The sequence below is a fragment of the Loxodonta africana genome, chromosome 22, assembly GCF_030014295.1.
Source record: "Loxodonta africana isolate mLoxAfr1 chromosome 22, mLoxAfr1.hap2, whole genome shotgun sequence".
NCBI classification, from domain to species: Eukaryota; Metazoa; Chordata; class Mammalia; order Proboscidea; family Elephantidae; genus Loxodonta; species Loxodonta africana.
The window spans coordinates 38,488,272-38,502,532 of NC_087363.1; the positions used below are offsets into that span (position 1 = coordinate 38,488,272).

The 14,261-nt window shown below is 45.2% G+C and overlaps 1 protein-coding gene across 5 annotated transcripts in view; it reads right to left on the bottom strand.

Moving 5' to 3' along the window:
- Positions 1-49: 49 nt before the first annotated feature.
- RBSN (rabenosyn, RAB effector) overlaps positions 50-14,261 on the bottom strand; it is a 36,864-nt gene continuing 22,652 nt past the window's right edge. For all 5 annotated transcript variants that reach the window (XM_010589941.3, XM_010589940.3, XM_003409743.4 and 2 more), the window contains 4 exons: positions 13,385-13,471; positions 12,368-12,470; positions 10,561-10,665; positions 50-9,946 (listed from right to left, as the gene is read on the bottom strand). In XM_010589941.3, the coding sequence (XP_010588243.1) occupies positions 8,795-9,946; positions 10,561-10,665; positions 12,368-12,470; positions 13,385-13,471 (1,447 nt within the window). In that variant the 3' untranslated portion in view covers positions 50-8,794. The remainder of the gene's footprint in view (positions 9,947-10,560; positions 10,666-12,367; positions 12,471-13,384; positions 13,472-14,261) is intronic.

Sequence of the window (14,261 nt, forward strand, 5' to 3'; positions counted from 1 at the left end):
CAACGCGCGCCGCGGGGTAGCCTGAGACTTGTAGTCATGGGAAAGTGGGCGTGAACACCTTCGCTTTACCGCACCCATTGCCGCGAAGTGATGCTGGCTCAGCTACCCTGTAAAGCCACCAAACCCAATGACTAGGACAGAAATTCAACAGAATCCAGTCGATTCTAACTCATAACGACCCTATAGGACAGAGTAAAACTACCCCATAGGGTTTCTAAGGCTGTAATCTTTTTTTTATATAATTTTTATTGTGCTTTAAGTGAAAGTTTACAAATCAAGTCAGTCTCCCACACAAAACCCATATACACCTTGTACACACTCCCAGTTACTCTCCCCCTAATAAGGCAGCCCACAGTCTCCATCCACTCTCTCTTTTTGTGTTCATGTCCCCAGCTTCTAACCCCCTCCACCCTCTCATCTCCCCTCCAGGCAGGAGATGCCAACATAGTCTCAAGTGTCCACCTGATCCAAGAAGCTCACTCCTCACCAGCATCCCTCTCCAACCCATTGTCCAGTCCAATAGATGCCTGAAGAGTTGGCTTCGGGAATGATTCCTGTCCTGGGCCAACAGAAGGTCTGGGGGCCATGACCACCGGGGTCCTTCTAGTCTCAGTCAGACCATTAAGTCTGGTCTTATGAGAATTTGGGGTCTGCATCCCACTGCTCTCCTGCTCCCTCAGGGGTTCTCTGTTCTGTTCCCTGTCAGGGCAGTCATCGGTTGTAGCCAGGCACCATTTAGTTCTTCTGGTCTCAGGATGATGCAGTCTCTGGTTCATGTGGCCCTTTCTGTCTCTTAAGCTCATAATCGCCTTGTGTCCTTGGTGTTCTTCATTCTCCCTTGATCCAAGTGGATTGAGACCAATTGATGCATCTTAGATGGCTGCTTGCTAGCGTTTAAGACCCCAGAAGCCACTCTTCAAAGTGGGATGTAAGGCTGTAATCTTTATAGAAGAGACTGCCACATCTTTCTCCCACGGCGACCTTTTGGTTAGCAGTCAGCACTTAACCACTGTGCCGCCAGGGCTCCTAGCCACCCTATAAAAACAAAACCCTATAGCCACCCTATAGAACTCCCTTTTCCTGGAAGTATGGGTTTTCACACTTTTAAGTTAGTAATCCCACCCCCCGCCACCCACACACACACACACCCACACATGAAAATCTTTTTAAATAGGTGCAAGCTCAGTCAGACAATACAGTGGAAAGAAACTAAATCAGGAGACCTGAGCTCAGATACCAAGTCTGCTGAAAAATTGCTATTCAACCTCAAATAAGTCAACTTTCCTTTCTCAACTTCTCCAGGGTTTGAATTGCAAATTTCTATCATTAACTAAAAATAAGCTGACTTGCAAAAAGAAAAAAAATGGTTTGGGATCTACTCCTTCTTAGTTTAGTCACTTAACAGCTCTGGACCTCAGTTATGTGGTAAGCAAAAGGGGGATGAAATGCATTTCTTAAGTACTCTTGTCTGAGAAAGTTTTTATTTCTTCAATCTGAAAGATAATTTCATAAGATACGTAATTCTAGGTTGGTGATTTTTTTTTAACACTTTAGATATTTTACTCCATTCTCTTCTTGCTTGCATGGCTTCTGACGGAGAAATCTGTAATTCTTACCCCTGTTTTTCTCTGTAGGTGAGTTTTTGCTCTGATTTTTTTCAGTATTTTCTCTTGGTCTTTGGTTTATGCAGTTTGAATATGATATACCTAGGTTTAGTGTTTTTTTTTGTTTTTTTTTTTTGTATTTATCCTGACCTTCCTGGATCTGTGGTTTGGTGTCTGTCATTAATTTTGTAAAGTTGTTGGCCATTATTACTTCAATTTTTTTTTTCCTTCTTCTGGTATTCCCATTACACGTATGTTACATCTTTTAAAATTGTCCCACAGTGCTTGAATGTTGTTTGTTTTATCCCGTGGTTTTTTTTTTTTTTTTCTCTTTGCATTTCAGTTAGGGAAGTTTCTATTGATATATCTCTATGTTGACTAATTATTTCCTCAGTCTTTCCCAGTCTACTGATGAGCCCATCAAAGGCATCTGTTATGGGTTGAATTGTGTTCCCCCATAATATGCTGTAAATCTTAACCCCTATACCTGTGGGCATAACCCCATTTGGGAATAGGGTTTTCTTTGTTATGCTAATGAGGCAGATCAGGCACAGAAGCAAGCAAGAACAGACGGGGAAGACAGATGCCACGCCACATGAAGATTGCCAAGGAGCCGAGGAAGAGAAGCTGAAAAGAAACAAAGACCTTCCCTCAAGAGCAGACAGAGAGAAAGCCTTCCCCTAAAGCCTGTGCCCTAAGGTCAGACTTCCAGACTCCTAAACTGTGAGAAAATAAATTTCTGTTCGTTAAAGCCACTGTGGTGTTTCTGTTACAGCAACACTAAGAAACTAAGCATTCTTCATTTCTGTTAGTGTTTCTGATTTCCAGAGTTTGCTTTGACTCTTTCTCGGCATTTCCATGTCTCTGCTCCCATCACCCATCTGTTCTTACATGTTGCTTACTCTTTCTATCAGAGCCTTTAATGTATTAATCAGTTATTTTAAATTTCTTATTGGATTGTTCTAACATCTGTACCAACATTTGAATCTGGTTCTGATGCTTGTTTTGCCTCATCACACTGTTTTTTCTTGCCTTTCAGCACATTCGTTAATCTTTTGTTGAAACCCAGACGATATTACTTGTATCATCAGGTAATAGGACTTGAGGTAAATAGCCCTCTAGTGTGAGAATTTCTGTTAATCTGGCTAGGAACTGGGCTTGTTAAATGTTTGCTGTAGGTGTAGGTGTCGGAGGCTTCAGATTCCTGTAGCATCCTTGTTTGTTTCTCCCCTCTTAATTTTGGGTTTCCCTAGATACCCTCTTGGAGAATCTGCGCCTTGCAGCTCTTTCAGCTGTAATCTATTATTATACTGGAGCCCCACTGGTGTGGTGGTAAAGTGTGGGGAAGGGGAAGCATTCTATAATCTTATGATTAAATCTCCCACCTTTTAGTGGGCCTGTGTCTTTGGGCTGTGACTTAAGCATTGCTTAACTTTTTCCCTATTTTAGGCAAATCTGCTGCAAAAAGCCTCTTTAACATTTTAAAAAGCAAAGATACCACTTTGATGACTGAGGTGTATCAGACCCAAGCCTCGGGTCTTTTAAATCACCCCCATACGCATGCAAAAGCTGGACGATGAAAAAGGAAGACAGAAAAAGAATTGATGCATACAAAGTCCCATGTTGGTAAAGAATATTGAATACACTTGACTGCGAGAAGAATGGACAGATCAGTCTTATAAGAAACATAACCAGAATGCTCCTTAGAAGCAAGGATAGTGAGACTTTGGCTCACTTATTTTGGAAATGTCATCAAAAAAGCCCAATCACTAGAAAAAGACATCATGTTTGGTAGGGTCAGCAAAAACAAGGAAAACCGCCAATGAGATGGACTGACCCAATAGCTGCAACAATTGAACTCAAACATCCCAATGACCATGAAGATGAGGCAGGACCAGGCAATGTGTGTCACATTCTGTTACATATACAGTCACCACGAATTGGAGCTTATTCTATGGCAACTAACAGCAAATCTTCCCCTCCCCTTACCAGAGCCCTGAGAGGATCTTTCTCAGCTCTTCACCCTGAAAACCCGGTGGGGGGTTCCTGAGGGTAAAACTCATCAAAGTGTGGGGTTCCTTAAACTGTGGGCCTGGGAGTTCCTCACTCTCATGCGAGTTCACACTCAGCCTGCAGCAATTCCTCAAAATTACCATTGAGTGCTCCTACCAGTTTCTGGTTCCAGCAGCTTCTGCTCCAGGTAAGCAGATCTTGGCTGTCACTTTCTGGATTCAATTGCCTCTCCAGATTTCAGGATGGCAGTTTGTCCTGCTATGTCAGTCCTCTGATGGATTCAAGAAAAGGCAGGGGTTTTCAGTTTTCTCTTGTTGTGAGGACGGGAGGTGATGACTTCCAAACTCTGTATGTCTCTTTGAAACCAGAAGTCGGTTCTAAAGTCCTTTCAAATTGGGCTATGCTACTTAAGTTTTAGGCAGAAGAGCTTTTAATCTTAAAGCCCACAGGAGGGATGTGCTACGGTTGAAACATTCCATCCCACGCTAGAAACATCAATGTCCATATACAAGGCAGGTTAGGGCAGCCTGGGTTTTGAGTCAAACAGACCTGGCCTAGAATTCCAGTGGTGTAACCCTAAGCAAGTTTATCTTCACCACACTCATTTCCTCATCTGTAAACTGAGGTTATTGGGAGGATTAAATAACTGATGCATACCTAGCATTCTGTCTGGTCCATAGTAAGCACTAAGTATTATTATCCCCACCCAGTTCAGTAATCTACGTAGGTCCTCAGGAGCTCTTGGTTTCAAAGGCCCAAGTGATGTATCAGAAACCCACACAGCAGCACCCAGCCTTTCTCCACTGCCCTTTGAGCCAACACAGTGCTTGAATACTCCCACTGTACCTGACCCAGATCAAACTCTCCTTGCTACTTAGGGAGAAGTGAGTCAGGCAGGCCAGGGTTTAAATCATTCCACTACTTAACTGGCTGTGTGACTCCAGCCAGACTACCTGTCTTAACCTGTTTCCTTATAGGTGAGTACCTAAGTAACTACCTTACAGGCCTGCTTATAGGACAGATTTGCAACGGGTGGAAATGCAGCATAGAACAGAACATTTAATCAATAATGCAGAAGTAACTGAGGGTAAGGGCAGGACTGGAACACACATTTATCCCCTGCTGAGAGCCCAAAAGGTCCCTGGGTGGTGCAAACGGTTTGAGCTCAACTACTAACCTAAAGCTGGTGATTCGAACCCACCCAGCGGTACCACGGAAGAAAGGCCTAACAATCACCTTTCATTAAGATGACAGCCAAGAAAACCCTACGGAGCAGTTCTACTCTGTAACACATGGGGTCGTGTTGAGTCGGAATCAACTCAATGGCAACGGGTTTGGTATTTGGTTTGGTTTGGTTTTCAGAGCCCAGTGACCTTGATTTTATCTGGAGGTCTTAAACAGACAGGTAACACAGGAGCTGGACTCTCTTCTAACACCAAGATGGTCCATCATTAAGACAGAAGGGAGGGTGATGTTATCTGATGAGACTCACTTATAAGGCATGCACATACACGCGCAACCACTAACATCTGTTATTTTATTTTTTTTGAAAAAGATTCCAATACAAGACCCCAGAGTAGTACATGCAAATTAACAAGCCTCAAACTGACAGTCATTGTCAGATGACCGGCACAATCTCCTATCACGGTCAGCGTCCAGGTAAGAGACCAGCTTCTTGCTTTGAGTCCTGACAGTTAACTATACCAAAGTCCAACCTACCACATGGCCCACGATGACTCAGAGGTACATTTTAGTATCTGAACCACAAAGACACATTGAGCTGCAAGTACAATGAGTAAACGTCATTAGTGTGTTACACAGGGAAAAATACAAACAGGGCATAAGAAGGGAAAAGCTTATTTGCTTCATTTGCTGCATGAATCCCCAGAGTGTCCTCCATATATGATCGATGTCTAGGGAGACCTGCCAACGCCGTATCGAGAACGCCTCATTTGCTGATGAGATGGAGCTGCTTGCCTTGAAGGACTGTAGAAGGACTGTAGGAAGGGTGAAATATCTACAGGAGGTCAGAACTTGAAGTTGTGGTTACAATCCATAGGCCAACTTTTCCCTGCTGTCAGCCCGTCTGTAAATCCAACTTTGTGCCTGGATGAATCCTGGGAAGTGGTACAGCTGAGGGGTAGGAAATTCTAACTCCTGTTGTGACTGTGTTTACAGAAGGATACACCCATGGAAGAATTAAATGGAAGAATCCGTGGAAGAATACAGCCATGAAAAAATTCAATCAAATCAGAGGGATTTGGTTTTAGTTTGGTTTACTGTATCCAGCGAGGTTTTTTAAACATCGTTTTTTAAATGTTTCTTGTATGTGTGTCTCTCAATGCTCTTAGTTACTTACAGATTGCTACCTGGAGCTGATTTTAGAGAAGAGGTATACTTAGTGAATTAGTCTTAATTGAAATCACCAGCTAATTAAAAGAGATTTATATTCTTGTTAGAAAAGTGATTAAGATGGAAAGCAGCGCTGAGCTTTTGCCACTACCTGCTCTTCAGTGCAGAGTGCCTCCTCTTCACTCAGAAAGGGCAGACTGAGAAGGGAGGGCTGTGCCAACCAGACATGAAACCCTCCAGAATAACAGCAGGAAGGGCGCAGGCCTCGGAAGAATGGAGGCCTGTGCCGCTCATCAGCTTGGGCTGCCTCTGGCTGCCATCTTCCCAAAACCACCCATGACAATTAGCAGCGTTGGCACCTGGCTGACACTAGTAACCCATCTGTATCCTCTGTTTGTGAACAGAATCCAATTGCAAAGAGGTCCTCCATACACCCTCTACCCAACCCCTCATCCCCCTACCCCACTCCAAATATAGGACCTTTTATTCAGCCAAAAGATCCAGTGGGTACTGAAGAAATGTGAATGGTGTGGACAAAAACACAGACTGTTTTTACACCAAGAGGTTTCAGGCAGGCCCAAGAGCAACGCGGTCTTCATCACGATGTAATGGAAAGAATTTCAGCTCTTGCACCAGTAACCAGAGAGTATGATCCAGAGTTAGTTCAGGGGCATAAAGTGACTAGTGGTCAGTTACTGTTCACTAGTAACAAGCACAACTGCAGGAGCTCTACTCAGTACACTTGGGTATCATGATGTCAAATGTGAGGGAAGGGTTATGTTCTTGAAAACCAAAGCACCAGAGCTAAGTTAACAATTTCCCTTTCTGCCCTTAATTGGTGAAAAGTACTGCAGTGCTCCTGGAATTGTCCTGGGTTGTGCCTCTTCAAACATTTCACTTGTTTAAAATCAGTAAAGGTGTGCATCAGGGTTGTATCCTTTCACCATGCTTATTCAGTCTGTCTGCTGGGCAAACAGTCTGAGAAGCTGGACTATATGAAGAAGCATGCAGCATCAGGATTGGCGGAAGACTCATTAACAACCTGCCATATGCAGATGACACAACCTTGCTTGCTGAAAGGGAAGAGGACTTGAAGCACTTACTGATGAAGATCAAAGACCACAGCCTTCAGTATGGATTACACTTCAACAGAAAGAAAACAAAAATCCTCACAACTGAACCAATAAGTAACGGAGAAAAGATTGATGTCGTCAAGGTTTTCATCTTACTTGGATCCACAATCAACGTCCATGGAAGCAGCAGTCAAGAAATCAAACGACATATTGCATTGGGCAAATCTGCTGCAAAAGACCTCTTTAAAGTGGTAAAAAGCAAAGATGTCACTTTGAGGACTAAGGTGCACCTGACCCAAGCCATGGTACTTTCAATTGCCTCATATGCACTTGAAAGCTGGTCAATGAATAAGGAAGACTGAAGAATTGACGGCTTCGAATTGTGTTTGGTGAAGAATACTGAATATACCATGGGCTGCCAGAAAAACGAATAAATCTGTCTAGAAGAAGTACAGCCAGAATGTTTCTTAGACACGAGGATGGCAAGACTCTGTCTCACATACTTTGGGCATGTTATCAGGAGGGACCAGTGCCTGGAGAAGGACATCATGCTCGGTAGAGTGAGGGTCAGCGAAAAAGAGGAAGACCCTTGACGAGACGGTCTGACACAGTGGCCGCAATAATGGGCTCAAACGCAGCAATGATTGTGAAGGTAGTGCAGGACTGGGCAGTGTTTCGTTCTGTTGTACATAGGGTCACTATGAGTCAGAACCTACTTGACAGCATCTAAAAACAAATACTAAATGTTGTTAAGAAACTATCCCACCAGTGCCCCAGGTCAGGAGAGGATGAACCACAAGGGAAGAAGGCTGACCAACTTGCCCCTGAAAATCATTTTATCTTCTGACTCAAGGAAGCTTCCCCTCCCCCTGACAATGCTCCACAAAAGTTTCCTGATCACCAATTCCTAAATTATAGACTGGGCCTTTTAAAGAGGCCTGGATCAAGTGATTTTGCCAAAGCTCTGAGGGAGATTTCTCAGAGGAAAGACAATCATTCTCTGTCATTCAGTCCTATCAGAGACTCTTCCCTCCTCTTTTGACCAAAATGTTAACCACTCCTGTTTCCTAAAAAGCTCATGATCAGACTCACAATGACAACCCTTGCAATGGGACTTTAACTTCCAAAGAGAGACAACCAAGAACTTAACACGGACAGAGAAACAGACCCTCTCATCTCCATCTCCCTCTTAAAAAGAGGAGCTGGGCTCTCTGTGATCTAAACTATTCCTTTTACAGTAACACCTCCCTCTTTCCATTGTACAAGCAGGATGTACCAAGCATGGCAGAGAAAGCCCCCGGTGAGAGGGAACCCACAACCTAATGGGGACAGACTTCCACCAGAGCAGAATAGTTTAAAGAAGTCCATCTTGTCCACCTTGGCTAAAGGAAGGGCCCAATACAAGGTTGCCCTGTAACACTGCATAATGACCAAAGACCAGGCAGTAACAAATAGGCCCAGGAGGTGCATGGCAACCATTTCTACCCTGGGCTCAACAGAGCTGCATTTAGTTATATTTCAGGAGTGAAAATTGTGAAGTCCCTTCTAAAGGGGAAACTTCCAATTAAAAAAAAGAAAAAAACTGGAAAAGTGGCAGACAAATGCTCATTTTTCCTGTTATAGTTGCCATTATTCAACTGTAGTGGAAATACCTCAAAGTGCATAGCACAAAAGAGCAGATCCCCTCTGCTAACCTGTGGGCATCTTACTTCTCACCCTGCCTCCTTCCCCGTCAACCTCACCAGCCCCCAGTCAGTCAGTGCCCCCCTTCTGCTTGGCCAGAGTGCGCTTCAGCTCCCGCAGGTTCTCCGTCAGCACCTCCACCTCATCCAGGCGGCCGCACTGCTTGGCGTCGAAGATGTACGCCTTGATGTTGTCAATCTGCTGGAGGAGCAGCTCCTCCTCGATGGGCTCCTCACCCTCTGGCCCACTGTCACTGTCCATCTCAAACGGATTGGTAGAGGCGGGCTCCTCGAAGGGGTTGCCGGGAACAGGAGGGCTTGAAGGCCTCTGGGAGTGATGTTCACCTTCCTCATCGAAGGGGTTGGGCACTGGGCCATCCGGGGTAGTGAAGGGATTCCCCGCCACTGCCTCCTCCTCCTCCTCCTCTTCCTCAAAAGGATTGTACTCTTTTGGGATCCGGGCTGAAGGGCCGAAGGAAACCTCTGTAGCAGGAGAGCTGCCAGTGCCCTCCTCTGCCGGGCTGGAGAGATCTTCCTCATCAAAGGGGTTTAGGGCAGGCACCTCATTTTGCTGTGACATGGTGCTCCGGAGGAAGAACTCCTGGCTGAGGGCTGGGGGCCCAGAGCACATCCTGATGGGTTCTCCAGCTGAGCAGGGTGAAGACGTCTTGGGAGCTACACTGCTTTTAACTAGGGGAGAGCCTGGGTCCAGAGCATAAGTAGGGTGGGTGTGAGGCTCTCTGCCAGGCTCCAGCTGAAAAGGCCTGACTTCCTGGATGTCTAGGAACTGTGTCCGTGTGTGCAGGGACGTTGCCTGGAACTGCTCCCTTTCTCGTTCCCACTCCCGTTCCTGGAGCATCTGCAGCTGTTCCCGTTGCAGGTCCTCCTCCTCAGCCTGCCTTCGGGACAGCTCAATGGCCTTCTCTGTCTGCTGCTGGTCATACTCATCCTGCAGCTGCCGCAGGTTCTCCTGCAGCGTGCGCATTTCGTCGGTCCGGCCTGCGGCCTTGGCCTGCCTGATGAACGATGTGATGTTGTGAATCTGCTGCAGAAGGGGGTCCGAGTCTTCACCATGGCCCTGGCCTCCTGAGAGCGGGAGCCAGCCCTCAGCCTTCCGCAAGGGGGCAGGGCCCCTATGAAGAGACGCCACCTCCCCATTGGTTGTCCGTGACGCCAGGTCACCGTGCCTTTCCACCAACCTTCGCTGGGATTCTAGGGCAGCCTAGGGAGAAGAAACACAGTCACAGGCCAATAGCAGGTGCTATCCTCAGAGGTCCCTTCTATCCTGTGCTAGCAAGACACCAATTTCCCACCTTAGGACAAACAAGACCAGCTGCTACAACCAAATTATGCTCTTCTGGGGGGTAAGAGGAGTGGCAGACTCTGATTTTCAAAAATAAAATAAAACGAATCACAGTAAGCTAAAGGATGAGATTCACTGGCCATCTACTTTTCTCAAACCTCTGGGGTATGCTACAACTCTATACTAGAGTCTCAAACAATATTAAGTATGCATATTATTTTCTGTTTAATACTGCATATTCCAGGGTGTTCTACAAAGAAAAGAACCCCCTAGCAGCTACATCCTCTGTAGCCTGCATCAGGGGGAGAAGGGCCAATCTGGGCAGGAGAAAATCAGCAGAACCTCTGGAAGAAAAACAAACATGCATTCTGGTTTTTGTAGACCAGAGTGAGGCCAGAATAGAAGGAAATCCAAGCTAGACAATGCAAGAGGTTCTGCTTTCCTGCAGCCTCACAGGACCGTCTGGGACCTGGGAAGGCCTCTGTGCTCTGGAAGCCTGAAGCAGAAGCCAGAGCCAGGATCACCTCACTCACTTGTCTCTCCAGAATCCTTTTCTTCTCCATTTCCTGCTTCCTTTTCTTTTTCAGTTCTTCAAATTGTTCTTTGGTTGGCAGTGACATCAAGCCAAGCAACTTTTCCTGTAGGGAGTCACAGACAAGTTTACACTTAAACCCTTTTGGGGAAAAAAATCAACCACAAGCCTTATGATGAGTCTGTGTCAGCTAAGCTACTACATATTAATTGATGGCCTCAGAAAAGGGCCTAACTAACCCTTGAATCAGGGCAAAGAGTCAACTTCCAAACTATTCCGCCCTTTCCTTATGAAATAACCAGCATCAGATGTCCCAGTTATTCACCTTTTCAAATGTCACCTTCTCGATGAGGCTTTTTCCCTGACAACTTATTTCAGTTTGTAAACCTGCATCCCAGCCCTCCCTATCCCTTCTCCACAGCCCTTTCCCCCATCTTATACACAATGCATTTTAGTTGTTTACCATCTACCCCCTCCCTAAAATATAAGTTTTATAAGAGCAGAAATGTTTGTCTTTTTTGTTCCCTGTAGGGCACCCAGCACCTAGAACATTGCCTGGCACGTGGTAGGCACTCAAGAAATGATTGCTGAATGTAATCACTACTCAGAAGGAGAAAAGGCCTCATTCTCTGCCATACAGTTTAAGGAAACTAGACCAGTAAGACTCTATCTATTAGAACTCTTTGCCAGGGAGGCCTGGAGGTAGTTACCCGCATTTCTCTCAGAAGGGGCGTTCAGAGGTTGAAAGATATAACTCAGCCCTAACCACCTAGGTTTAACCTGACTCTAAGCCATCAGCTGTTAACCAATGCCCTAGGAGGACTTCCTTATGAGTTTGTCCCCAGGAAGAAATGCTATGTACAAGTATGCCCAGCATGGCAATGCTTATAATAGCAAAATGAGAATCTATCAAATGGCCAACTAAAGGGGGAGGGGTAAATAAAGGACGACAGACACAGTCAAAGCAGTATCCTGTAGCCATTCAAGCAACAGTGATCATGATATAAAACTTAAGGAAAAAAGAGGAGACACGAATGTGTAAATATGTACTAATCATAACTGTTGTTGTTTTTAGGTGCCGTTGAGTCAATTCTGACTCATAGCAACCCTATGGACAACAGAATGAAACACTGCCCAGTCCTGTGCCATCCTCACAACCATTGCCATGTTTGAGCCCATTGTTGTAGCCACTGTGTCAATCCATCTCGTTGAGGGTCTTCCTCTTTTTTGCTGACCCCCCACTTTACCAAGCATGATGCCCTTCTCCAGGGATTGGTTCCTCCTGACAACATGTCCAAAGTATGTGAGACGAAGTCTCACCACCCTCACTTCTAAGGGGCATTCTGGCTGTACTTCTTTCAAGACAGATTTGTTTCTTCTTCTGGCAGTCTGTGGTATGTTTAATATTCTTCATCAAAACCATAATTCAAATACATCAATTCTTCCCCAACCTTCCTTATTCATTGTCCAGCTTTCACATGCATACGAGGTGACTGAAAATACCATGGCGTGGGTCAGGCATACCTTAGTCCTCAAAGTGACATCTTTGCTTTTTAACACTTTAACTAATGTATATAAAAAATGCACTAGAAGAAAATACACTAGAATGTTGAGTGATTATATTTAGATATGGGATTAAAAGTGCTTTTACTTTTTTCTCTAAATGTGGCATAATCCATTTATGGTCTTAAAAAAATAATAAATGTATAAATAAAAAATAAAGAAGCTATTAGCATGGATTCTTTTCTGAGAGGCAGAAGCTCAAGATTTGCCAACTGTGATGTTTACGCCACCACAGGATGGCTTACCTGTACAAAAAGTGTAGCTGAGTATCTGACCATCCGCTGTAGCCGCAAAGTGTTTGGATGTGCTGGAGGGTCCTGGTTCAAGCCTAAGGTTAAGATCTTCTTACTGAATTGAAACAAATACATCAATGTAGGGGCACTACCAGCCTCAGAAACAAGGGTGAACAGTCCCTGGAGGTGCCAGGCTTTCACCGGGAGCGGGGAAGATTTGTGGAGGAGATGGGTTAGTGACGCCACTGGTTTCCTTGAGGACAAAGCCCATTTCTTGCCCTCTGTCTGTACGCAAGGGCCCTAATAGCACAGGGTGCACAACAAACACTGGGTCATCGAGGGACTGACCACATGGGCAGGGCCAGCAGCTGCACACGGTCCAGCACTTAGAAGGGCCTCTGCTTAGTTTAATGTTCTGCTGTCACTGTCTTAAAATTCTCCATTTTTGAACAAGGGCCCTGCATTTTAATTTTGCCCCAGGCCCTGAAAATTATGTTGCATAGATGGACAAAGACTCCGCATCTCAGTTCTCCTTCTCAGTCATTGCACTTTATATAGCTCGAAAGGCTGAATGAACCCTGACAGCCACCCCACAGTTAAAAAGCCACTGCAGACTTGAAGGATGGAGACTAGAGCCTGGGTTTCTACCCTGATGCCAATGCTTTTGCTAGTTGTGGTGCCTTTTATTGCCTATAAAATTGGGGATACTAACCTTATTTACCCCAATTACCTCACAGGGTAATTTTGATAGAATAAACGAGTTACTCTATATAGAAATATTCAGCGATGGGCACACAGTTGGTATCAATACATAACTCTTATTCCTTTAAAAGTACCAAACATTGGAAATCCTTAACTAAAAGTTACTGTGATACAGCGAGAGCCAGAGTTGTCACCTTCCTTGGCCTCCCCCTCACACATTTCCACTGTCCCTGAGACTCTGGGTGAGCCCAGGTCTGCTAGCCGTCCACCACTTCATTAAAACACAGCACCTTCCCCACTCAAACCAGCAGATGAGACAGGCCATACCTTAAGGCGTCTATTAGCTCATACGCTTTCTGCACTTCCACGCGAAGGTCATTGGCATGTTCCAGACTGTAGGTTGTCTCCCCAGCACTGAGGAGAAATCACAGAGACATCTGATCTAAATTTCATCGTACGGATTGAAGAATGTAGTGTAAAAGGGCTCTAAAGGTTTAAGGCCTCACAAAGGCAGATGTAGCTAATTTTCTCAAAGTAGCATCTTGTATGTAATGAAGGGCTCACTCCTCTTCACATTATAAGTGCTAATTAACTGGAAGCTGCTTTCCAGTTTGCACTCATCAGAGGGGCAAACTCATGCCTAGGACTCTGAGGACTAGCTCCTACACTCATCACTAAAATAAATTGGACTGAATCTACTTTGGAGACCTGACGGCATAGTGGTTAAGAGCTCGGCTGCTAACCAAAAGGTCAGCAGTTTGAATCCCCAGCCGCTCTTTGGAAACCACATGGGGCAGTCCTACTCTGTCCTACAGGGTCACTGGGAGTTGGAATCAACTTGACAGCAACATGTTTTGGGATCTACTTCAACCGACTTGCCCTAAGTAATTTTACTATGTCCAGTAAAATATATGAGGGGGTTTACTAAATGAGTTGGCTACACTACACTAGGGCAGAAAACCACTTGGCTTTTCTCACTCAAACATTACTCAGGGAGAAGAGGAATAATTCCGAGAGCTGATAAAGGAATCCCAGTACAAGCAGCCGCCTGCAGGGCACCATGCTGACTGATCCCTACATGAGAAAAGGACTTTGCCTTCACATCAGGAAGGGAGAGAGCGACTCTGCCTAGTGTGGAGGCAGAGTATCAGGGAAGGCCCAGTAAACCAGTTGCTGTTGAACTGACCTGGACTCATGGTGACCC